Source organism: Scyliorhinus canicula, chromosome 4 (assembly GCF_902713615.1).
Source record: "Scyliorhinus canicula chromosome 4, sScyCan1.1, whole genome shotgun sequence".
NCBI classification, from domain to species: Eukaryota; Metazoa; Chordata; class Chondrichthyes; order Carcharhiniformes; family Scyliorhinidae; genus Scyliorhinus; species Scyliorhinus canicula.
Window position 1 is genome coordinate 18,036,738 of NC_052149.1, and position 26,296 is coordinate 18,063,033.

Consider the following 26,296-nt stretch of genomic DNA (forward strand, 5'->3'; position numbering starts at 1 on the left):
AAAATGGGCTATATTATTATACCTGTTTGCGTGTGTTGTTTTTTTTTAAACAAAAAAGTAAATTTGCTGTGTGCATTTCTTAAAGGATGGTGAAAAGGTGAAAAATGAAACCATCTTGAAGTTGATGGTTTATTTTTTTTTCTTGGGGGAGGTGTCATGTGAGAGTACCTTTAAGAAATAGGTGTTTAAGAAATGCACCTTTAAGAAATGGGTGTTTATCAGTGATGTCAGAGTGTGGGTGGACCTAGGCTGTCTGTCAGCTTTTTAATTTAATTTTAGGCTGTTTGCTGCAGGGTGTGTTTTAGTTTCGTTTTCAGAGCTGGATAGCTGCAGACACAGCCAGAAGGTGTATTAGTCTCTCTCTCTCTGTAATCTAAAGACTGTAAATCGATCCTTTGGTGATTTAAAACTAATAACTGCTCTCAGTAGTGACTTTAACCTGATGTGCTTCTGTTAAAAGATTGTTTTAAAGTCTTATGGATGTTAAAAGGACAGCTTAAGGATTACTTAGTGTTGTATTATTTGGGGGTTATATTTGAACTGATGGTTGCTAAAATGTTCACTGTATGTTTTAAAAAAGTTAACTTGAGTTCATAGATTAAACATTGTTTTGCTTTAAAAATACTTTTCCATTTCTGCTGTACCACACCTGTAGAGTGGGCCGTTTTCTCCCCATACTACAATCTATTAAGAGTTGTGGGTCAGGTGAACTCCATGATACACTTTGGGGTTCTATAAACCCTGGCCCATAACAACACTAAAATTGCAGGAGTTGCGGACAGTGATGAAGATTGTCAGAGAATACAACAGGATATCGATAGGCTGCAAATTTGGGCAGAGAAATGGCAGATGCAATTTAACCCAGACAAATGGGAAGTGATGCATTTTGGTAGATCCAATTCAGTGCGACCCATAAAATAAATGACAGAACCATCAGGTGCATAGAGACACAGAGAGATCTGGGTGTACAGGTCCACAGCAATCTGAAAAGTGGCAGCACTGGTGGAAATGGTGGTGAAGAAAGCATATAGCATGCTTGTCTTCATAGGATGGAGTATCAAGTATAAAAGTTCGAAAATTATGTTACAATTATATAGAACATTGGTTAGGCCTCGTTTGGAATACTGTATCCAATTCGGGTCACCACACTACCAGAAGGACGTGGAGGCTTTGGAGAGAGTACAGAAAAGGTTTACTAAGATGTTGTCTGGTGTGGAGGGTATTAGCTATGAGGAGAGATTGAATAAACTGGGATTGTTCTCCCTAGAGAGACGGAGGCTGAGGGGCGACCTGATAGAAGTTTATAAAATTATTAGGGGTATAGATAGGGTGAAAGCTGGAGGCTTTTTCTCAGGGCAGAAATCACAATTACAAGGGGGCAGAAGTGCACGGTGAGGGGGGAAAGGTTCAGTGGAGATGTGCGGGGGAAGATTTTTTACACAGAGGGTGGTGGTGGCCTGGAATGCACTGCCAAGTGAGGTGGTTGAAGCAGATACGTTTCATAGAATTTACAGTGCAGAAGGAGGCCATTCGGCCCATCAAGTCTGCACCGGCTCTTGGAAAGAGCACCCTACCCAAGGTCAACACCTCCACCCTATCCCCATAACCCAGTAACCCCACCCAACACTAAGGGCAATTTTGGACACAAAGGGCAATTTAGAACGGCCAATCCACCTAACCTGCACGTCTTTGGACTGTGGGAGGAAACCGGAGCACCCGGAGGAAACACACGCACATACGGGGAGGATGTGCAGACTCCGCACAGACAGTGACCCAAGCCGGAATCGAACCTGGGACCCTGGAGCTGTGAAGCAATTGTGCTATCCACAATGCTACCGTGCTGCCCTACTTTAGCGACCTTTAAGACTTATCTGGATAGGAACATGAACAGACGGGGTACAGAAGGATACAGGCGGTTGGTCTAGATAGGACACTTGATCGGCGCAGCCTTGGAGGGCCGAAGGGCCTATTCCTGTGCTGTATTGTTCTTTGTTCTTTGTTTCTTCACAAGTAGACTGGTAGTTGAACTGGGGCACTTTAATAGAACGATTGTGTGACCTCATCGGGACATGATTGGCTGTTTGCTAGGGGAAACGGGCAGTCTAACATCGTAGCCTGTAGGGTTACCATCGTCTACATAAAGCTCTACATTTTGGTTGAAGCTCAAATGCCTGCAGACTCAATCTTGAATCCACAACAATATAGTCCCCAGCCGAGTGCCTTCAAACAGTACCATCGGATTGTTATTCTGAAGGAGAAAATGCTACCTATGTTTAACATCACATTTTGTGAACCCGTGCTCAACTGGAGTGCCAGCCTTTGATGTTCTCATCTCCTGCAGGGAGTCTTGAAACCACATCCCTCTTTCCCGGAAACAAGACACTCTCAACTGAACCAAGCTGACAACCTTTAAGTAAATCCTCAGACCACAGTGCAAAAGATAAACACCCTTAATTGAAAAAGATATCAGAGTAAGCAGATTGCGAGGTTATTAGTGTTGCTTTATAACTTTATTTTTCATTCTTTCATGTCACTGGCCTTTCCGTGGCACCATTTAAATTCCACCAGCTGTTGTGGGGAATTTGAACCCCAGAGCAATAGTCCAGAGAAGGTTCACTAGGTGGTTCCCGGGTATGGAAGGATTTCCAAATCAATTACATAGAATTTACAGTGCAGAAGGAGGCCATTCGACCCATCAGGTCTGCACCGGCTCCGGGAAAGAGCACCCTACCCAAGGTCAACACCTCCACTCTATCCCCATAACCCAGTAACCCCACCCAACACTAAGGGCAATTTTGGACACTAAGGGCAATTTAGCATGGCCAATCCACCTAACCTGCACGTCTTTGGACTGTGGGAGGAAACCGGAGCACCCGGAGGAAACCCACGCACACACGGGGAGGATGTGCAGACTCCGCACAGACAGTGACCCAAGTCGGAATCGAACCTGGGACCCTGGAGCTGTGAAGCAATTGTGCTATCCACAATGCTACCGTGCTGCCCATGTGCTGGGAGGTTGAGTAGGTTGGGCTTGTACTCATTGGAGTTTAGAAAAATGGGAGGCGACCTTATTGAGACATATAGGATTCTGAGGGGACTTGGCAAGGTCGATGCTGAGAGGATGTTTCCCCTTGTGGGAGAGTTTAGGACCAGAGGATACAATCTCAGAGTAAGGGGGCCGTCCATTTAAAACAGAGATGAGGAGGAATTTCTTCTCTCCCACGGTTGTGAATCTGTGGAACTCTGCTGCAGAGGGTTGTAGAGGTTGGGTCGTTAAGTATGTTCGAGATGGGATAGACAGATTTTTAATCAGTAAGGAAATCAAGGGTTATGGGGATAGGCACAACAGTGCCTATGCTTCCTCAGGAAACTGAGGAAAGCATACTATCTGGCTGCATCACAGCTTGGTATGGGAACTGCTCGGCCCAAGACCGTAGCAAACTACAGAGAGTTGTGATCACAGCCCAGTCCAGCACGGAACCCGCCTCCCATCCATTGTCTACACCTCCCGCTGCCTTGGAAAGCGGGTAGCACAATCAAAGACCCCTCCTACCCGGGTTATTCTCCTTTCCAATCTCTTCCATTGGGGAGGAGATACTAAAGTCTGAGAACACGCACTAACAGGTTCAAAAATAGCTTCTTCCCCGCTGTTACCAGACTCCTGAATGGCCCTTTTATGGACTGAACTGATCTCTCCACACATCTTCTCTGAGTAGTACTACACTATGTATGCTCGTCTGATGTCTGTGTGTACGTATTTACATTTTGCATTTATCATATGTCCCATGTTTTTTCATGTATGGAATGATCTGTCTGGACTGTAGCAGAACAATACTTTTTACTGTACCTTGGTACAGGTGACAATAAATCAAATCAAATCAAATCAAATAAGATGGGAAAGTGGAGATGAGGATGATCATATCAAACCAGTCATGAGCTCATTAAATGGCGGAGCAGATTCAATGGATCGAATGGCACACTCAGCCCCTATGTTTTACAGTCTTATTAGCCTGCTCCTCTAGATTACCGGCTCATTGGTCTAGGGGTATGATTCTTGCTTCGGGGGGTTGTGTTCTAAGGGGCAGCACAGTAGCACAAGTGGTTAGCACTGTGGCTTCACAGCGCCAGGGTCCCAGGTTCGATTCACCGCTGGGTCACTATCTGTGCGGCGTCTGTACGTTCTCCCCGTGTCTGTGTGGATTTCCTCCGGGTGCTCCGATTTCCTCCCACAGTCCAAAGACGTGCAGGTTAGGTGGATTGGCCAGGCTAAATTGCCCTTAGTGACTGGGTTAAGAGGATAGGGTGGAAGTAAGGGCTTAAGTGGGTCGGTGCAGACTCGATGGACCGAATGGCTTCCTTCTCCACTGTATGTTCTATGAAATTCTATGTAATTACTAATTCAGTGACATTATCCCAATGCCACCATCTTGCCTTGGTGCAATCATGCTTGCAATATTATGTGCAGTTCCAGCTTCCCGTGAGCAAATTTAAATCAATTTCACCAGTGAGCTGCCTGGTGAAATTAAACAACTCACCATCCTAATAATAATAATCTTTATTAGTGCCACAAGTAGGCTAACATTAACACTGCAATAAATTTACAGTGGGAATCCCCTAGTCGCCACACTCCGGCGCCTGTTTGGGTACACAGAGGAAGAATTCAGAATGTCTAATTCACCTAACAAGCACGTCTTTCAGGATTTTTGGGAGGAAACCGGAGCACCTATAGGAAACCCACACAGACACGGTGAGAATGTGCAGACTTCGCACAGACAGTCACCAAGCCGGGAATCGAACCTGGGACCCTGGCGCCGGTGTGAGCAGCGACAGCGTTACCTTAATCAGAGTCAACGTAATGATCTGAGGTTAACTCGGTGTTTGATTTGAAATTGAGGTGCTGTTTTCCCCAATTGGTTCACTTAGTGTCAAGTTCTTGGGAAGGCCCAGGAAGTCTCTCGACACAGCTGTATTTTGACACTGTTGGTTCTGCACTGTGAACCACTGTAGTACTGTGAAGCAACAGTGCTAACCACTGTGCTACCGCACCGCCCATTCTGGTGACTTTAAACAAGTGTATGCAGCTCACCATCGATAAGTAAAGTATTGGGTGTGCCTGAGGCTGACCTGTTTCCTGTGCAGGAATCATTCCTTGCACATAATTCACATTGTCCAATTTAAACCCCTTAAATTCTACAAATCTGTGCCTCACCACCACCTCTTTCAGTGTTGATACTACCTCTGGTTTGTCACGTTCCTTGGATGACATTAATTTTGTTGAACAGAAATTTCCTCCAAATAGATATTGGGAAAATTGTTGTCACCGCTCCTCTGCACAAACACTGCTCCATAACCCTCGACTGACTCGCTCTAACCATGACACTAAATCCAGTCCTAACCCTTATCCTAACAATAACCATCGGCAGTATTAACCCTAACTCTAACGCTAACTCTTATCCAAATCCTAGCTCTTATCCAAACTTGAAATCAACCTTCAATATATTTGCAGGAATTAGGAAGGTTCAGCACAAGAAAAATGAATGTATTTCTGGAAGAATTAATATGAGCTGGTATAGGGCTGGTTTAGCACACTGGGCTAAGTATCTGGCTTTGAAAGCAGACCAAGTGCAGGCCAGCAGCATGGTTCAATTCCCGTACCAGCCTCCCCGAACAGGCACCGGAATGTGGCGACTAGGGGCTTTTCACAGTAACTTCATTTGAAGCCTACTCGTGACAATAAGCGATTTTCATTTAATTTCATTCATGAACAACCAGGGAAATTTAAATTTGATTTTTATTTGATCAATGCGAGGCTCCTTAATTTGTGCTCTTATGATATTTTAATGCGGTCTATCTAAAATATGTCCTTTGGGGTATTTGAAAAACAAAATTCTTTGTATTTTCTGAAATGACCACAAATGTAACTTGTATTTAAAATGATATTCAGTGAAACAAGCCCAATATTTTGCTAATATAGTGGAGGACGGGGGATTCAATAGGAAATCACCTGACTAATGGCAGGTCACTTCCCACCTCAGAGATACACATCGCGGGTAGGCTAGAGAATCTTGCCCAACACTTTCTCTCCACTGGTGCGACCAGACCTGCTGAGTTTACCCAGTATTTTCTGCTTTTGTTTTAAACTGGCGATCCAGTTTAAAGAAGGATTTTTGAAACTCCCAAATCTTCCTGTGTAAGTCGAGAATTCCTTTCGAGTTGAATACTTTACGGGAAATCTTTTGATCATGTATAATTCCTGCTTCAAGACCTGCTTTTGCCAGGAGGCTCATCCAGAGTTTTCTTAATGTTAATAAAGAACAAAGAAAGTTACAGCACAGAAACAGGCCCGGTATTCGTCAAGACAACCCTTAAACGTCATTATCGTATCTGCATCCACTACCTCCCCCAGCAGCGAGTTTCAGGCTCCCCCATCCTCTGTGTAAAAAACGTGCCTCATACATCTCCTTTAGATCTTCCCCCTCACACCTTGGGCGAGATTCTTCGACCTCCCCGCCAGGTCGGAGAATCGCTGGGGGGCGATGTGAATCCCTCCCCCACCGGCTGCCAAATTCTCCGGCGCCGGGAATTTGGCAGGGGCTGGAATCGCGCCGCACCGGTCAGGGGCCTTTGGCAGCGCCCCCCCCCCCCCCCCCCCCCCCCAGCGATTCCCCGGCCCGCAATGGGCCGAGAGGCCGCCCGTTTTCAGCCGGTCTGGCGGTGTATGTTACGGCAGGTACTTACCGGCGGGACCTGACTCCGCGGGCGGCCTCCGGTGTCCTCGGGGGGGGGGGGGGCTGCAGGGGGGATCTGGCCCCGGGGGGGTACTCCCATGGTGGCCTGGCTCGCGATTGGAGCCCACCGATCCGTGGGCGGGCTTGTGCCGTGGGGGCAGTCTATTCCTCCGCGTTGGCCGCTGTAACAGTCCGCGATGGCCGACGCAGAGATGAACCCCCCCTGCGCATGTGCTGGGATGATGCCAGCACACGCTGGCGCTCCCGCACATGCGCCAACTCGCGCCGGCCAACGGAGGCCCTTCGGCACCGGTTGCGTTGGCGCCAAGCCTCTTCCACGCCGGCTGGCGCGGCGCAAACCACTCGTCCGCCAGCCTAGCCCCTGAAGGTGAGGAGGATTTACAGCACAGAAACAGGCCCTGTATTCGTCAAGACAACCCTTAAACGTCATTATCGTATCTGTATCCACTACCTCCCTCGGCCCGACGCCGGAGTGGTTCACGCCACTCCTTCGTGCCGAAGTTGCCCGCCCCGTCGTTTTTCGAAGAATCCCGTTCCTTAAAACTATGTCCCCTAGTAATTGACTCTTCCACCTTGGAAAAAAGCTTCTGACTATCCACTTTGTCCATGCTCCTGCAGACTTCTCTCTGGTCACCCCTCAACCTCCGTCGTTCCAGTGAGAACAAACCAAATTTTTCCAACCTCTCCTCATAGCTAATGCCCTCCATCTCAGGCAGCATCCTGGTAAATCTGTTCTGTACCCTCTCCAAAGCCTCCACATCCTTCTGGCAGTTTGGCAACCAGAATTGAACACTATATTCCAAGTGCGACCTAATTAAGGTTCTATAAGGCTGCAACTTAACTTGCCAATTTTTAAATTCAATGCCCCGACCAATGAAGACAAGCATGTCGTATGCCTTCTTGATTATCTTCTGCACCTGTGTTGCCACTTTCAGTGATCTATGGACTGTACACCCAGATCCCTTTGCCTATCAATACTCTTAAGGGTTCTGCCATTTAATATATTTTCCCACCTGCATTAGACATTTGTCCGGATTAAACTCCATCTGCCATCCCTCCGCCCAAGTCTCCAACCGATCTATATCCTCTGACAGTCCTCATCGCTATCTGCAATTCCACCAGCCTTTGTGTCATTTGCAAACTTACTAATCAAACCAGTTACATTTTCCTCCAAATCATTTATATATATTACAAACAGCAAAGGTCCCAGCGCTGATTCCCGAGAAACGCCACTCGTCACAGCCCTCCATTCAGAAATGCACCCTTCCACTGCTACCCTCTGTCTTCTATGCCCGAGCCAGTTCTGCATCCATCTTGCCAGCTCACCTCTGATCCCGTGCAACTTCACCTTCCGTACAATTCTGCCATGAGCGACTTTGTTTAAGGCCTTACTGAAGCCCATGTAGACAACATCGGCTGTTCTACCCTCATCAATCATCTTCATCACTTCCTCGAAAATCTCGATCAAGTTAGTGAGTCACGACCTCCCCTTCACAAAACCATGTTGCCTCTCGCTAATACGTCCACTTATTTCCAAGTGGGAGTAAATCCTGTCTCGAAGAATCCTCTCCAATAATTTCTCTACCACTGACGTAAGGCTCACTAGCCTGTAATTACCTGGATTATCCTTGCTGCCCTTCTTAAACAAAGGAGCAACTTTGGCTATTCACCAATCCTCTGGGACCTTCTCTGTAGCCAGTGAGGATACAAAGATTTCTTTTAAGACCCCAGTAATTTTGTCCCTTGCCTCTCTCAGTATCCTCACGTATATCCCATCAGACCCTAGGGACTTGTCTACCTTATTGTTTTTCAAGACCCCCAATACCTCCTTTTTGAAAACAACATGACCCAAACATCCTTCCCCAGACTCCTCATCTACCAAGCCCTTCTCTTTGCCGAATACTGACGCAAAGTACTCATTTAAAACCTCACCCATTTCCTCTGGCTCCACTCATAGATTCCCTCACCTGTCCTTGAGTGGGCCAACCCTCTCCCTGGTGACCCTCTTTCTCTTTATATATGTATAAAAAGCCGTGGGATTTTCCTTAATCCTGCTGGCTAATGACTAAAAGTGGCCACTTTTAACCCTCCTGACTCCTTGCTTAAGTTTCTTTCTACTGTCCTTGTATTCCACACTTGCTTCATGTGTTCCCAGCTTCCTTGACAAATGCTTCCCTTTTCTTTTTGACAAGGCTCACAATATCTCTCGTCATCCAAGGTTCCGGAAATTTGTCATACTTTTCCTTCATCCTTACAGGAAAGTGCTGGTTCTGAATCCCTATAAACTGATACATGAAAGCCTCCCACATATCAGATGTTGATTTGCCCTCAAACATATGCCCCCAATCTAGATTCTTCAGTTCCTGCCTAATATTGTTGTAATTAACCTTCTCACAATTTAACACCGTCACCTGAGGACTACACTTATCTTTATCGATCAATACCTTAAAGCTTATTGAATTGTGGTCACTGTTCCCGAACTGCTCCCTTACTGAAGCATTGACCACCTGGACGGGCTCATTCCCCAATACTAGGTCCAGTATGGCCCCATCCCTAGTTGAACTATCTACATACTGTTTCAAGAAGCTTTCCTGGATGCTCCTTACAAACTCTGCCCCATCTACACCTCTGGTGTGAGTCCTAGTCAATAGAGTCAAAGTTAAAATCACCCACCACAATGACCCTGTTACTTATAAACCGTGCCAAAATCTGCCTACATATCTGTTCCTTTATCTCCCTCTGGCTGTTGGGAGGCCTGTAGTAAACCCCCAACATTGTGACTACACCCTTCCTATTCCTGAGCTCTACCCATATTGCCTCGCTGTATGAGCGCTCCGAGGTGTCCTCCCACACGGGAGACTTTATTGTTTAACAAGTATCTATTCGATACAAAATATCTGCTGAGGAATGATAAAACTCACCCAGAGAGGAACTAATCTGTATGTCAATCGAACCTGAACTCACACATTTGTAATAAGAAGCCAACACCATGACCATCCTGGCTTCACCAAGGTACAAAGATTGAATTCATATGTTTGAACCAATCTTAATTGGAAACTGCATTTGTCTCTTTCTGCTTTTACCCCACAGGCTAGAGGGATGTTTACAGTGTCCGAGTTCAAATGGTTGACAGATCCTCAGACAGCCTATCGCATATTGAAGCCATGGTGGGACGTTTTCAGCCATTACATCTGCATGGTGATGCTCTTGATTTCTCTGCTGGGCGGAACCCTCCAGATTGCTCAGAATAAAATGCTGTGCCTTCCTTGTAAGGTATTTGTCAACAACCACTGCCTGGCCCCCTGGGAGAGTGATAGTACATCAGCAAATAATACCCCTCTAAGTGGGATAAAGAACCTTCTGGACCGACAGCAGTACGCATATATTGATGCCGTGTGCTATGAGAAGCAGCTTCATTGGTTTTCTAAGTACTTCCCCTATCTCGTGCTCTGGCAGACACTGCTCTTTTTGATCTGCAGCAACTTTTGGTTCAAGTACCCCAGCACCAGCTCGAGGCTCGAGCACTTCATCACCATTCTCCACAAGTGCTTCGACTCGCCCTGGACAACCCGAGCATTGTCTGAGGCGGTTGAAATCAGCGGCGAGAAGCAGTCTTTCCGCAAAGTCAAGAACATTCCCAAACTATCTTTCACCACCATAAACTTTGAGGCGGGCACCAAGTTAGCAGGCAGCAGAGTGGAGCCCAATTTTACTGACGCCACCGAAAGAACAATCCTGGATCGAAAGGAAGGTGAGCAAGCAAAAGCTATCTTTGAAAAAGTGAAGAAATTCAAAGCACATGTTGAAGAAAAGGACATTATCTACAAGTTGTATATGAGACAGATTATTATCAAAGTCATTCTATTTGTTTTAATTATTTCATATATTCCCTATTATATTATTGAGATGAATTTTGATATCATTTGCACGGTTGACATACAGATATTTACAGGATATCTGGAGTACCAATGTGTCCATTCCTTGGCAACTATATTCAAAGTCTTAGCATCTTTTTATACAACGCTGGTTGTGATACATGGGTTTCTCAGTGTCTACAGTTTATACTGGATGCTCAGACGCTCATTGAAGAAATATTCTTTCGAAACTGTTCGCGAGGAAAGCAGCTACAGGGACATCCCAGATATTATAAATGACTTTGCCTTCATTCTTCACTTATCGGACCAGTATGACCCACTCTATTCAAAGCGATTCTCTGTTTTCCTCTCTGAGGTGAGTGAAAACAAACTGAGGCAGATTAACCTTAATCTGGAATGGACGGCAGAAAGATTAAGGTATAAACTGCAGAAGACCCCTCAGGACAAGACGGAGTTGTCACTGTTCATGTTAAGTGGACTCCCAGATGCTGTCTTTGAACTGAAAGAACTTGAAGTGCTGAAACTGGAGCTCATAGCTGAAGCAAAATTCCAAACAGCGATGTCTCAGCTTACCAACCTTAAGGAGTTGCACCTCTACCACACACCAACCACTGTGGATCAGCAGGCACTGAATTGCTTATCTGAAAATCTGCAAGTATTACACATCAAGTTCACTGACATGGATAAAGCTCCACGTTGGATTTTTAATCTAAAGAATCTGACAGAGCTTCATTTAACTGGCAACTTAAAAATGGAAAAGAATCACTTTGTGTCCTTAAATGGACTTGAGAACCTGAAGAATTTAAAAGTTCTATACATGAAAAATAGTCTTCCCCACATTCCAGCAGTGGTGACTGGCTCTGGGCTCCCATTAAATAAATTGTCTATTGATAATGAGGGTAGCAAACTAACTGTGTTCAATACATTGAAGAATATGATAAATCTCACGAACCTTGAACTCCTTAACTGTGACCTAGAGCGTATTCCACATTCCATTTTTAGCTTGTACAATCTACGTGAAATTGATCTAAGAGGCAATAGGCTTAAGACCATAGAAGAAATTATTAGTTTCCAGCATCTGAAATGGCTTTCTTGTCTTAAACTTTGGTACAATGCTATTGCATACATACCAGTGCAAATTGGAACACTATCGAATCTGGAGCAGCTATACCTTAACAATAATAGAATTGAAACCGTACCGCCACAACTTTTTCTGTGTCGCAAGTTACGATATTTGGACTTCAGCAGTAATCACTTGACTTCTTTTGGCAATGAGATCAGTGAGCTGAAACACCTTCAATATCTTAATGTATCCAACAACAATGTAAGTGAAACCACCGATAGCTATTGTCAAAGGAATTGTATTATGTAATTACAATTGTGTAAGTTAATTTCTCTGAAGGCATTGAGTTTCTCTCCTCTCCATGCTGTATAGTTAGCTGAATCCACAGATATCATAGAATCCCTCCAGGGCAGAAGGAGGCCATTCGGCCCATTGAGTCTGCACCGACCCTTCGAAAGAGCACTCAATAATAATCTTTTTTATAATAATCTTTATTAGTGTCACAAGTAGGCTTACGTTAAACGCCGCAATGAAATTACTGTGAAACTCCCCTCGTTGCCACACTCTGGCGCCTGTTCGGGTACACTGAGCGAGAATTCAAAATGTCCAATCCACCTAACAAGCACGTCTGCCGGAACTTCTGGGAGGAAACCAGACGAAAACCACGCAGACACGGGGAGAGCGTGCAGACTCCACACCAACAGTTACCCAAGGCCGGAATTGTGAGGCAGCAGTTCTAACCACTGTGCCACCATGCCACCCATTCAACCATGTAATTCATCTTCCATTGTATTATTCCTACCATTCCTTTACTGGAAGCTGACTAATTTCTTCACTGCTGCTAAGAGAAGTGTTGTGACCCCAGCTGATGTTATTACTGGGCAAGTCAGATCCCAGAATGGAGGCTGGCTGATGGATCATTATTTTTAATTTTTTTTTAAACCGTGGAGGGTATTTACTCAATAGGTTCACAGGAGTCTGCTGTTGACTTCCACAGAAAAAGATAAAACATTTGTTAAACAAGAAACATGAATGACTTTACACTAAGAAACAAAAAGTTGAAAAGATTTCAACATAGACCCCAAAAGGAAATTATTCAAGCCACGCTCTCTGTTTATCCCACAAAGCATTTACAGATATTACACTCCAGTGAAGGTACCGCTACATTCACACCAAGGGCACAGCTGGTGTAAAATACCTAAATTACTAACTTCCTGGTAATCCATCTCTTCACTTCGAGGGTTGTAAAACCTCATTTAAAATGCTTGGAGACTTCCTGGCTCCATCTCAAAGAAAACCTCCAAAATGGAACCAAACCAGGTTTCACCTTTCTTAACATACAAATAAAACAATTTAAATTGAACTTAAAGCTATATCTTGTTCCCAAAACCTACAAATGCAGATTTAACTTATTTAAAACTCTAAATCTATTCCGAACAGCAGCCCGTGTTAGATTAGCTCAGTGGTAGGAGTGTGTGTTCGAGTCCCATTCCAGGCTGATATCTTAGTACATTACAGAGGGAGTGCCCATTTGGAGGTACTGTTCTTCAGGTGAAATGTTAAACACAGGTCTTTCCTCTCAGGTGGATCAAAAAGATCCCTTGGAGCAACTTGAAAGGAGTTTTCACTAATATCCCAGCCAATATTTTCCCTTCAATAGCAGTATAGTAGATTATCTGGGCATTATCAAATTGCTGTTTGTGGGAGCTTGATGTGCAGCTGTCCAATTTCTAAATCTGATTACACTTGGAACAAATACTTCATTAGCTGTGGCGCACTTTACCAATAAAAGAAATATATAAATAAAAGGCTTTCAATTTTCCTGATGACTGAGACACAAGACTGTGGAATCAGGTTCTACTGCAGCACGTCTGGGGACTGACCTTTGTTCTGTTCCCACTCTGTTGCTGTGGCCATTACTTAAAATGCAAATTAGCTTTCTATAAAATACAGCGATGGAACTGGTTGGAGTGTACTGGGCAAATTCAATCAGTGACTTGCCCGCGGAGTTCAACCTGGTATCTAAATCCCTTCGCGCCCTCACCACTGCCCACCTCTGTAACCTCCCCCTGCCTTATGGCTCTCTGATAACTCTACACTCCTCCAACTCCAGTCTCTTGCTCATCTCTCTTGATCCATCATTGGCAGCTGTGTCTTCAGCCCTCTGGGCCCTCTGTTCTGGAATTCTCTCTGAGCCTCTCTGCTGCTCCACCTTCCTCAAAACCCACACCTGTACCTGATGTTTCAGTTACTGTCCCCTCATGTCTCCATCCTTGGCTTGGGGATGATTTTTGCCTCGGTATTTTTGTGAAACAACTTGCGGCATTTTGTACAACTCTGTCCCCTAGCGACCAACGTCACCCCCTCCCTAGCAACTGTCTGAATATTGAATCAGTCAGTTTGCAAACGGTGGCGCATTTGACTCCAATACGAGCTTCTCACCTCATATTCACTAAGACCACCTATTTCCTTCTCAGGAACATCACCTAACTTCGCTGCTTCTCGGATCATCAGTTGTTGAAACCCCCGTCCATGCTATTTTTACCTCTGGATTCAAATGTTCAATGCGTTCCTGACTGGTCTCCCACATCCCATTGTCAGTAAAACTGAGGTCATCCATACCTCTGCTGCCACTAAGTCCCATTCACCTTGAATTTAAAATCCTCATCCCTTGTTTGGCAAATCTATCCATGACCTTACCCCTCTCTGCCACTATAATCTTGTCCATCCCCACCACCCTCCGTGCTCCTTTAACTCTGGCCTCTTGAGCATCTCTGATTTTAATTACTCCGCCATTGGTGGCCACCTCTTCCGCTGCCTAGTCCCACAGAACTGAAATTCTCTCCCTAAAACCTCTCTCCCTCTCTATCTCACTGGGCTGAATTCCCCAGTTCCCCAGCTGAGTGATTCCCAGCAGTGTGTGCCGATCGCTGGCGGCGGGAGGGATTCTATCCAACTCCATTGAGACCCACCCCATGCAGCCGCCAAATCCACTAGTGGTGGTGCCCTGCCGGCGGGAAAAGTGAATCCCGACAATTGGAAAATTCCAGCCATTTACTCCTTTAAGACACTTCTTGAACCTACCCTATTGGCCAAGTTTTCGTTCATCTCTCCTCATATGTGGCTCAGTGTCATATTTTGTTTTATACAGACATAGAATCAGAGAACAGTCGCAGAAGAAGACCATTCGTTCTGTCATGTCTGTGCTATCTCCCTCAAAGAACAACTCACCCAGTCCCCCATTCCACCACCATTTCCCATTACTCTGCACATTCTTCCTTTTCAGATAATAATCCATCCCCCGCTTGAATGCCTCGATTGAACCTGCCTCCATCACACTCTCAGGCAGTGCCTTCCAGATCCTGACTACTCGCGGCATGAAAGTGTTTTCCTCATCTCACCTATCACCTCTTTTGCCAATTACCTTAACTCTGTGCCATCCTGTTCTCGAGCCTCTACCAATGGGAACATGTTCTCCCTGCCTGCTCAGCCCTGAACCCTCATTGTTTTGAATAACTCTGTCAAACCTCCTCTTCACCTTCCCCACCTCCCAGCAGAACTGTCCTAACTTCTCCAATCTGTCCACGTAACTGAAATTCCTCACCCCTGTTTCTGCACCCTCTTGAAAGCCTTTGCATCCTTCTTGAAGTGGGCTGCCTGGAACTGGATACTGAGGTCGAATCGGTATACTGTACAAGTCTATCATAGCTTCTGAGCTTTCATAGTGCTCCTTTGGAACACATTGAGATGTTTTATTCGGTTAAAGGCACACTGTAAATATATGGGATGGGATTCTCCAATAATAGGGCTATGTTCCCACTCCCACGTGGGCGTTTCCTGAAGAAAGTCCAGAGTGATTCTCCCACCTGCAGGGGGCTAGCAGGACCTCGGAGTACCCCTCGCAACTCTGGCTGCCGATACGGGGCCCTGCATTTATGGTCGAGAGTCCGCACATGCGCATGGCGGCAGCCGCCCCGTGCGACATGGCGGACTCACAGCGCGGACCGGCCCCGAAAATATAGGCCCCCCCACCCCCGAGATCACGCGCACCCATTGATCAGTAGCCCCTGATCGCTAGCCTGGCCATCCATGAGCCCCCCCCCCCCCCCCCCTCCCACCGGTGAAGGGTCCCGCCTGCCTCCCACCAGGGCGGCCGTGGACTGACTCCGCAGCCGCCTCCGGCCGTTCCCGACAGGCAAAACGTGGTTAAAACCACGTCGTCGGGAGCTCGGCCAGTTTTTGTCGGAGAATCGCTGTGGGGGCCTCTGTCAAAGGCCCCCTACCCCTGCCTTGTAGACCGCGCCCGCGCAATTTATGGCGATTCTCCGGGGACCAGAGAATTGTGGGAGTAGCGTCGGACAGGATTCCGGGGTTGACACCCATTCTCTGCCCCCCGCGCCGATTGCGATTTCAATGCGGATTCTCTGAAAATCCCGCCCATGATGTTGTTGTTGCTCCCACACCATTCGTCCTGTCTCTTTGAGATTGACATTCTAGTATCAATATGTGGCCAGTTTTGGGAGGGCTTACTGCAATGGCTGGAACAGGAGACACAATGCAAAAATGTCATCTCATTGTGAAATGACCATTTAGGAATCCTAGCCGACAACAGCACACCACTTTCATGAGCAAGAATGATCCATTTTCCAACGAGTGACAATTTCCTTATGGCGTCACACTGTTGATTTAAAGCCATAGGCATTTCCTGTCTGTAAATAAACAGGAATATTTGACCCCGACTTGGCAACCCTTCCCTATGACTGGGATGGCGTAAATGATTCACATCGGAGACGGCTGGTTTATTAAAGAAGCTTCACCGCGGCAAAGATTTTTCTTCATTGCAACAGGCTGGTAAATACGGCAGAGTCTGAATCTCCACCCAGTACATGAGCCAGAAAGGGATTGTGTCAGATTGCCAGCAGAGCAGCACGACAATTAGAAATTACTGTTGCTTAAACTTTGACTTTCATTATTGTTTCCTTGTATTGTTCTCACTGTGTGTTTTTGTTATCAAATGCCTTGGGTTATTTCTTCTGGACCTTTCTCTCTTTTTTGTACACCGCAGCCCCTCAGACACTCCTCCCTTCTGTCACTGGCGCATCACATGGGCAACAGGCAGACAGGGTGGCACCACACCACCTGGGAGACCCGAGCAGAAGCCGGGCCAGCCGGAGAGGCTGGGGGGGGGTGGGGGGGGGGGGTGTAGGGGTAGGATGGGATGTCTATGTCCCTGGCCCCCACACCCCCCATTCGGTGAACCTGGAGGCACTCAGAGTGTCCGGTGCGCATTGGCCCTGGCACACACGTTATGTGGCCTCCCCTGCCTGCCCGGACCCCATGTCCTGCCCATGCTCACTCTCCTCTGTGTCCTCTTCGCTGGATGAGGACTAACGTTCATCTTCCTCCTCCAGCACTTCGCCCCTCTGCTGCGCGATGTTATGGAGGACACAGCAGGCCACCACCATTACATAGAGATATTACATAGAACATACAGTGCAGAAGGAGGCCATTCGGCCCATCGAGTCTGCACCGACCCACTTTAAGCCCTCACTTCCACCCTATCCCCGTAACCCAATAACCCCACCTAAACTTTTTGGACACTAAGGGCAATTTATCATGGCCAGTCCACCTAACCTGCACGTCTTTGGACTGTGGTAGGAAACCAGAGCACCTGGAGCAAACCCATGCAGACACGGGAGAATGTGCAGACTCCACACAGTGACCCAGCAGGGAATCGAACCTGGGAACCAGGCACTGTGAAGCCACAGTGCTAACCACTGTGCTACCATGCTGCCCTAAATGTGCTGAGCAACGATGTCGGAGATCCTCCCAGCGCTCGACTGGAGAGCTCCCCCAGAGCAGTGCAGGCACCTTCAGGACTCCGAAGCACCACTTGATCACGCCCCTGTTTGCTGATGGCCGTCATTGAAGTGATCTCTGCGTTGCTCTGTAACCAGCGGATAGGCATCATCAGCCACGGCCGTAGTGGATAACTCCTGTCACCCAGGAGCCAATCCCTATTGTCTGCAGGGGGTGAAAGGCGTACCCCCATGCCTATCCAGGTCCAAAGGCGCTACATGGTGGCCCCAATTGGCACTGTGTAAAAGTAATCTAGAGAGTCCATCAGCATTCATGCTACCACGGTAGCATGGTGGTTAGCATCAATGCTTCACAGCTCCAGGGTCCCAGGTTCGATTCCCGGCTGGGTCACTGTCTGTGCGGAGTCTGCACGTCCTCCCCCTGTGTGCGTGGGTTTCCTCCGGGTGCTCCGGTTTCCTCCCACAGTCCAAAGATGTGCGGGTTAGGTGGATTGGCCATGCTAAATTGCCCGTAGTGTAAGGTTAATGGGGGGATTGTTGGGTTATGGGTATACGGGTTACGTGGGTTTAAGTAGGGTGATCATTGTTCGGCACAACATCGAGGGCCGAAGGGCCTGTTCTGTGCTGTACTGTTCTATGTTCTATGTTCTATTCCCTTGGAGATTTGATTGACTATACTTTATCGTATATAAATGTGCTGACAGCAGCAAAGCCCATCTCTGCATCTGGCTCACTCCTAGAGTTAGAATACAGGTGTGTGGCCCAAGTATCATGTTCAGTTTAGCTCAGTGGGCTAGACGGCTGGTTTGTAGATGCAGAGCAAGGCCAGTAGCACAGGTTCAATCCCCATACCAGCTGAGATTATTCGTGAATGCCTACCTTTCCCCTCACCTGAGGTGTGCTGATCCTCAGGTTAAACCACCACCAGTCAGCTCGCACTCTCAAAGAGAAAAGCAGCCTATGGTCACCTGGGACTGTAGCAACTTTACATTTAATTTAGATTCCTTCAATGGCTACAACCAATATTTGGCACCCCTACATCGGCCGCTTTGGTGCAGCGGATTTTTGGCTTCTTAATCCATTATGGATCTGCACACGGATCAACAATTTTTCTATATTTTATATCTTCTCCGGGTGTCTGCCAGCATGGCTCCGACTTCCCCGTCGCCAGTTTTCTTTGTGGTATTTTTAAAGGATAGGCTTGCAGACCATGTAGGTACAAACCAACAAGAGCTTTACTAGAAAGGTGTTTACTCTACAGGCTGCTGGGTCGACAATTTGCCCATGCAAAAGGCCAATGACATCATCAATACGTCACATGATCAGACTCTTAAAGTGACCTTGTTCCAACAAGAAACAAATATGAATGCACAACGCTTTCCTCCTCCTTTACATCAATGAAACACAATATAATGTTAACAATCAAAATATAAAATCTGAACAATTAATAAACACAAGAGTCAATAAGTTAAACGTTTCAGAGGACATTGATTCCTGTGTGGTTATTGGCGAACCTCAGGCATCTGCTTTTTTCTGTTTGGTGTTTTTGGTTTAGTTTGGAGGTCGGTCGTAGTTGCCTCAAGGGCAGTTGACGTAGTGTTCGGAGGTTGACTCGGTGTTGAAATGTCCTCAATTGGGGTACTGTCTTTCGAGTTGCCAGTTTTCTTTGTGGTATTTTTAAAGGATTGGCCTGCAGAGCACAAAGTTAAAAACACAAGCTTTACTGGAAAGGTGTTTACTCCCCAAGTTTGCGCAAATGGCCAATGACATCATCAAATGTCACATGATTGGACTAGAACCAGAGGACACCATCTCACTCTAAAGGGACGATCCTTTAAAACAGAGATGAGGAGGAATTTCTTCAGCCAGAGGGTGGTGAATCTGTGGAACCCTTTGCCGCAGAAGGCTGTGGAGGCAAAATCACTGAGTGTCTTTAAGACAGAGATAGATAGGTTCTCAATTAATAAGGGGATCAGGGGTTATGGAGAGAAGGTAGGAGAATGGGGATGAGAAAATATCAGCCATGATTGAATGGCGGAGCAGACTCGATGGGCGGAGTGGCCTAATTCTGCTCCTATGTGTTATGGTCTTATGCACTTTTAAAGTGACCTTGTTCCAAATTGGAAATGAAAACACAACAATACAGAAGTGCATGTTTGCCATGTGAGAAATAGTAAACCTGGTGTTCATGTTGGTCCCTGATAAAGGGTACTTGATCAAAAGGAACACTCACTGCAACTCTTGTGACTACGAGGGCCTCACGTGCATTCCTGCCTTGGCTGGCCCTTGCTATGGCTTTTTCTCCTGCAGCCTTGGCTTCCTCCAACTCAAAGTCCTCATCCCCTTCAATGTCTTCCTCATCAGAGGAGATGTGAAGCTCCTCCATGACCTCTCTGGCAAACCCTCTGCCACTTTGCAGCGTCAAGATATAAAGTGCACAGCAATCCACGATAATCCATGAGACCTTCTGGAGACTGAACTGGAGTGCTCCATCAGATCAGTCCAGGAATCAGGACATTATTCTTAACCAAAGAGAAAATGCTGGAAAATCTCAGCTGGTCTGGCAGCATCTGTAGTGAGTGAAAAGAGCTAATGTTTCGACTCCACATGACCCTTTGTCAAAGCTCAAAGGTATCTTTAAGATTCTTATGGTCTGCTCCACCAATGTCCAGCTCGCAAAATGAGCCTCATTGTACCTTCACCCTGTAGGATTGTGTGGCCTCAATATGGGCATCATCAGCCACAACCTTTGCGGGTACTTATTTGTCACTAAAGAACCAGCCCTAGATTCTGTGTGAACCCTTGAAGATGTCCAGGATCTGTGATCTACTCAAGATTTATGAGTAATGGGCACTTCATGGGTTTTGGATGCAAAACTACATTAGAAGTTTCTTATGGTTGGAGGCTAGTTGTATATTGAGAATATGACTGACTTGACATTTTATGTCTTGGAGTACCTGTTGGCAGGGAGATTTTATAGTCACATCAAGGCAGTCAATGGCACCCAAACCTGTGAGAATACAGAAATACATAAGAGAATACAAATTATGAGCAGAAGTAAACCACTCGGCCCCTCCTGTCTACTCTGCCATTCAATAAGATCATGGCTAATCTGATGGTAACCTCAACTTCACATTCCTGCCTACCCCCAATACTCTTTAACACCCCTTATTAATTCAGAATCCATCTCTCTCTGCCTTAAAAATATTCAAAGATTCTGTTTCCACTGCCTTTTGTGAGGAAAAGTTTCAGAGACTCATGATCCGCCGGGAGAACAAATTCTCTGAAACTCCATCTTAAATGAGCAACCCCTTGTTATATTTGTATGTATGTTTGTGTTTATCTGCGTGTGTGTTCATGTGTACTCATATGTCTGTGTGTACCCATGTGTGTTTGTGTGTGTTTTTATATATTTGTGTGTGTGTGTTCATGTGTATTTGTGCATGTATGTGTGTGCATGCGTGTTTGTGCGTATTCAGGTGTGTGTGTGCATGTATGTATGCAATTGTGTATTCCTGTGTATGTTCTTGTGTATTCATGTGTGTATATGTGCATATTTATTTGTGTGTATTTATGTGTGTGTTTGTGTGTGTTCATGTGTGTATGCGTATTTGTGTGTGTGCATGTATGTGTGAGTTCATGCGTATTCTGTGTGTGTTTGTGTATTCACATGTATGTGTGTGTCTGTTTGTGTATTCACATGTATGTGTGTGTGTATTCACGTGTGTGTGTGTGTATTCACGTGTATGTGTGTGTGTATTCACGTGTATGTGTGTGTGTGTGTATTCACGTGTGTGTGTGTATTCACATGTATGTGTGTGTGTGTATTCACGTGTATGTGTGTGTGTATTCACGTGTATGTGTGTGTGTGTATGTATTCACGTGTGTGTGTGTATTCACATGTATATGTGTGTGTGTATTCACATGTATGTGTGTGTGTGTATTCACATGTATGTGTGTGTGTGTGTATTCACGTGTGTGTAATTGCACGTGTGTAATTCAAACTTATGACCTCAGGTTATTAGCATAACACCGAACCCCTGCATGTCCATTACATGTGCACAAAAACTGGAGATGACTTTAACTATCTTCCCAGCCCTCTGGTCAGTGCATTCCAAATCTGTTCCAATAAAGTGTCAATGACAACAAGGAAAATCAATGGTTCAGCAACCTGGGATTCTGTTTTGATTTGGTTGACAACATGCATTTTGGAATTATACCTGTGCATACTTATTTAATTTAGTGTCCTTTGATGCCGCATCGGTTAGGTATTATTGCAATGACCATTTGGAACTATTTGTCACCAAGGCTGCTTTTTTAATGTTGACACCTTGATGTGAAATTAAGAGGCATTGAAGAGATATATCTGTATGTTTGAAGAAATTATCCTATGTCCAAATGATTCTTTTCCAACTTGGCATTTTTTTACAGCTGGAGTCCTTACCCAATGGACTGTTTCAGTGCCACAACCTGCGGACACTCCTTGTGGGAAAGAACAGCTTGACAGTATTATCACCTTTCATAGGTGATATGGAGAACCTCATACATTTGGAACTGACTGGAAACCAATTTGAGTTCCTGCCTGAAGAACTCGGCCGGTGTAACTTTAAACCAGGTGAACTTATTGTGGAAGAGTCAGTCTTTAATTCATTACCAGCTTCTGTCAGAGAACGTTTCTATAAAAGCGACGCAGAGCAAGCGTAATCAGATCTTCTGCCAAAGTCGACCGGTGTTTGCAGAGATTATGGGAGGAAACACTATTGTCGCTGGTCAGGACCTCGGCTCGGAGCTACATGCACTCTTCAAATCTGAAGACAAACATTTATCAGTACCAGACAGTTATCTGTCAGGTATCCAGAGCAGCGTTTGTATTATAAATAAATTACTAATTTCAGACATGTTAGTGGATAAAACAATCCCTGGGACATGGCAGAAGGGGAAAATAATTCAATATTGATCAAGAAGCCAAAAGTGACAAATATTGTGATGTTGATTTAGCCACACTCATTCTAAGCAAAATGGGTTTGTTGATTGATGATCTTTGTTGTTACTTTTGCAGAAGATATAAATTTGCACATTGTACAGTCTGGGGATCTGTGGGTGGGTGGAAATTTTCAGATTTCCAAAATAAATATATAAAGTGTTAAATAAAAGTAAAATTGCACTTTAAGTGATGGTTTCACATCCTGAACTTTGTTTCCTTTCAGGTGAAGGCTATCAGAGAAAGCCTTCACCTGCTATTATTTCACAATGTTCAGTCAGTAATCAGGGGCCATGGGAACTGTTAAACATGTTAAACTAGATAGAATGTCGATGTTTCTCTTTATGCCATTGTTTAGTTATTGAGGGTTTTTTTTAAAAACTTGGAACATATTCTGGCAATGCTATTAATTCCCACTGCATACTTTCAAATATATATTTTATTAGCTGTACTGAATTTAATATTTTTAAAAGTATTTAATAAATACTTGGTATGTCAGTCTCTTTGCACTGTTTGGAATGGCAAGGGTTTATGGCTGTATGTAGGCTTTCATCTGATTGTTTAAGTTTCCTCCTCCTGGTGCATTGCGCTGCCTAAAGCTGGGGCTGGAGTTCATCGACTTTGAGCCAAGTTGTCTCAATCTGCTGATGCTCACTGCAGACGTGGTCACTGTAGATCACACAGGTGTCGCCCATCTCCCATGTACAACAGCTGCAACACATCACCTTCCCTGCCATCTCTATTGTATTTTGATTATTGAATTGGGGATTCATTTTAAAAATATCACTCCATGAATGTTTGCAGTTATATTAAGTATTTTAGGTAGTTACGCTATAGATTTAATACACTATTTCTACCTCCGGCTCCTAGATTAAGCTACTGCCCCAGTATAGAGAACAGGGAATTAAAAGTGGTGGCACGGTGGCACAGTGGTTAGCACTGCTGCTTCACAGCACCAAGGACCTGGGTTGAATTTCCTCCTGCTGTGTGGAGTTTGCACCTTCTCCCCATGTCTGGGTGGGCTTCCTCAAGGGGCTCCAGTTTCTTCCCGCAGTCCAAAGATGTGCAGGTTAGGTATATTGGCCATGATCAATGCACGGGGCTGCAGGGATAGGGTGGGTAGTGGGCCTAGGTAGAGTGCTCTTCTGGAGGGTCAGTGCAGACTCGATGGGCCTCCTTTTGCACCCTAGGGAATCTATGGATTTGATGGAAACATTAAACTTGACCAACAAATTCCCTACCTGGCCTTTTTAATTAATGCCTCTGGACTTCATCTCTTAGGTTTCACTGCCTCTGGTACCCTTTCTCTTAGAAAACTTCTCGTTCAGTACCAGGACATTACCTCTTCCTTCACTCACCAAATTCCTGAGTTCACTACTCTGTCAGAAGTTGCGTTGGCTGCCATGTTAGGTACAATGTGAGTACATCAACTGCTCTCATTGAACAGGTCCACAGGTCACTGAAAGGGGCAACACTGGTGGAGAAGGTAGTCAAGAAGGCATACGGCATGCTTGCCTTGATTGGCCGGGGCTTTGAGTATAAGAATTGGCAAGTCATGTTGCAGCTGTATAGAACCTTAGTTAGGCCACACTTGGAGTATAGTATTCAATTCTGTTCATCACACTACCAGAAGGATGTGGAGGATTTAGCGAGGGTGCAGAAGAGATTTACCAGGATGTTGCCTGGTATGGAGGGCATTAGCTATGAGGAGCGGTTGAATAAACTCGGTTTGTTCTCATTGGAACGACGGAGGTTGAGGGGCGACCTGACAGAGGTCTACAAAATTATGAGGGGCATAGACAGAGGCTTTTCCCCAAGGTAGAGGGGTCAATTACTAGGGGGCATAGGTTTAAGGTGCGAGGGGCAAGGTTTAGAGTAGATGTACGAGGCAAGTTTTTTACATAGAGGGTAGTGGGTACCTGGAACTCGCTGCCGGAGGAGGTGGTGGGAGTAGGGATGATAGTGACATTTAAGGGGCATCTTGACAAATACATGAATAGGATGGGAATAAAGGGATACGGACCCAGGAAGTGTAGAAGATTGTAGTTTAGTTGGGCAGCATGGTCGGCACGGGCTTGGAGGGCCGAAGGGCCTGTTCCTGTGCTGTACTTTTCTTTGTTCTTTGTATGGGTGCACACAATGCTACAGATGGTTGAAAATCAGATGGCAAGTTGGATTTAATGACATAGTGACTTTGCCTCTCAATTCCCAATTGTTTAAATTTCAGCCCCAGCACTAGTGTTGAAAATCTAGAAGCAACTTTCCCTCCATTAAGTGAGAGACTGAGAAGGCCAGACACTCATCCAATGTGCTAAGACATACATGATGAACACATTATGCAACTGTTTCATGAGATCTACTGAAAGACCTGTGTGTCTCTCAAGCACTTAGGGCAAAGGGGATCAGAGGATATGGGGAGGAAAGCGAGATGAGGCTATTGAGTTGGATGATCAGCCATGATCATAATGAATGGGCGGAGCAGACTCGAAGGGCTGGATAGCCTTTTGCTCCCATTTGCTATACTTCAATGTTTCTCTCCTTCAGGTTAAATGGGGCTGGGAATTTAGGAACACCCATCACCCATCAATGGGGGCAGAAGATTAGAGCAAAACATAGATAGCAATATTTCAGAATATTTCACAGCAAAATATATTTTTTAATTTACCAGGATTCCAAATTAAAGTTTTGAAAAACTGTTACTAAAATATGAAACAGGGAAATGGAAATAGCGTTTCCAAGGTTATTTACCTAATGGAATCAGAAGGATTAAATAGAACAACTTATTTCTATAATAAAATAGGGACTGGTTTAGCTCACTGGGCTAAATCGTTGGCTTTTAAAGCAGGCCAGCAGCATGGTTCGATTCCCGTACCGGCCTCCCCGGACAGGTGCCGGAATGTGGCGACTAGGGGCTTTTCACAGTACCTTCATTGAAGCCTACTCGTGACAATAAGCAATTTTTATTTCATTTCAAATGACCTATTTGCCTATTTTTTTAAAAAATAATTTTTATTGGAATTTTTTACAGAAAATATAAAAATATAACAACAAACAATAAAATGCAACAAAATACCCCATAACAACCGTACCACCCCCCAAACCGTATCAACGCATGTATCCCATCCCCCCCAACCCCAACAAGAGAACTTAACAATAAGTTAAAATTAAATAAACCAAATTTAAATAAAATAAACAAACATAGTCATCGTCTCTCCTCCCCCCCCCCCCCCCCCCCGGTTGTTGCTGCTACTGTCCCAGTATCCTATCGTTGAGCCAGAAAGTCGAGGAAAGGTTGCCACCGCCTAAAGAACCCTTGTACCGATCCTCTCAGGGCGAATTTGACCTTCTCTAGCTTGATAAAACCCGCCATGTCATTGATCCAGGTCTCCACGCTTGGGGGCCTCGCATCCTTCCATTGTAGCAAAATCCTTCGCCGGGCTACTAGGGACGCAAAGGCCAGCACACCGGCCTCTCTCGCCTCCTGCACTCCCGGCTCCACCCCAACCCCAAAAATCGCGAGTCCCCATCCTGGCTTGACCCTGGATCCCACCACCCTTGACACCGTCCTCGCCACCCCCTTCCAGAACTCCTCCAGTGCCGGGCATGCCCAGAACATATGGACATGGTTCGCTGGCCTCCCCGAGCACCTGACACACCTGTCTTCATCCCCAAAGAACCTACTCATCATCGTCCCAGTCTTGTGGGCCCGGTGCAGCACCTTGAATTGGATGAGACTAAGCCGCGCACACGAGGAGGAAGAATTAACCCTTTCCAGGGCATCAGCCCATGTCCCGTCTTCGATCTGTTCC

At 45.6% G+C, this 26,296-nt stretch overlaps 1 protein-coding gene across 1 annotated transcript in view; it reads left to right on the forward strand.

Annotated features, from left to right (window-relative positions):
• The window catches only part of LOC119964386 (volume-regulated anion channel subunit LRRC8B-like), a 37,887-nt gene extending 14,990 nt beyond the window's left edge, over positions 1-22,897 (forward strand). The window contains exons 2-3 of the mRNA XM_038793783.1: positions 9,840-11,948; positions 21,938-22,897. Of these exons, the coding sequence (XP_038649711.1) occupies positions 9,849-11,948; positions 21,938-22,210 (2,373 nt within the window). The 5' untranslated portion in view covers positions 9,840-9,848 and the 3' untranslated portion in view covers positions 22,211-22,897. The remainder of the gene's footprint in view (positions 1-9,839; positions 11,949-21,937) is intronic.
• Positions 22,898-26,296: the final 3,399 nt, after the last annotated feature.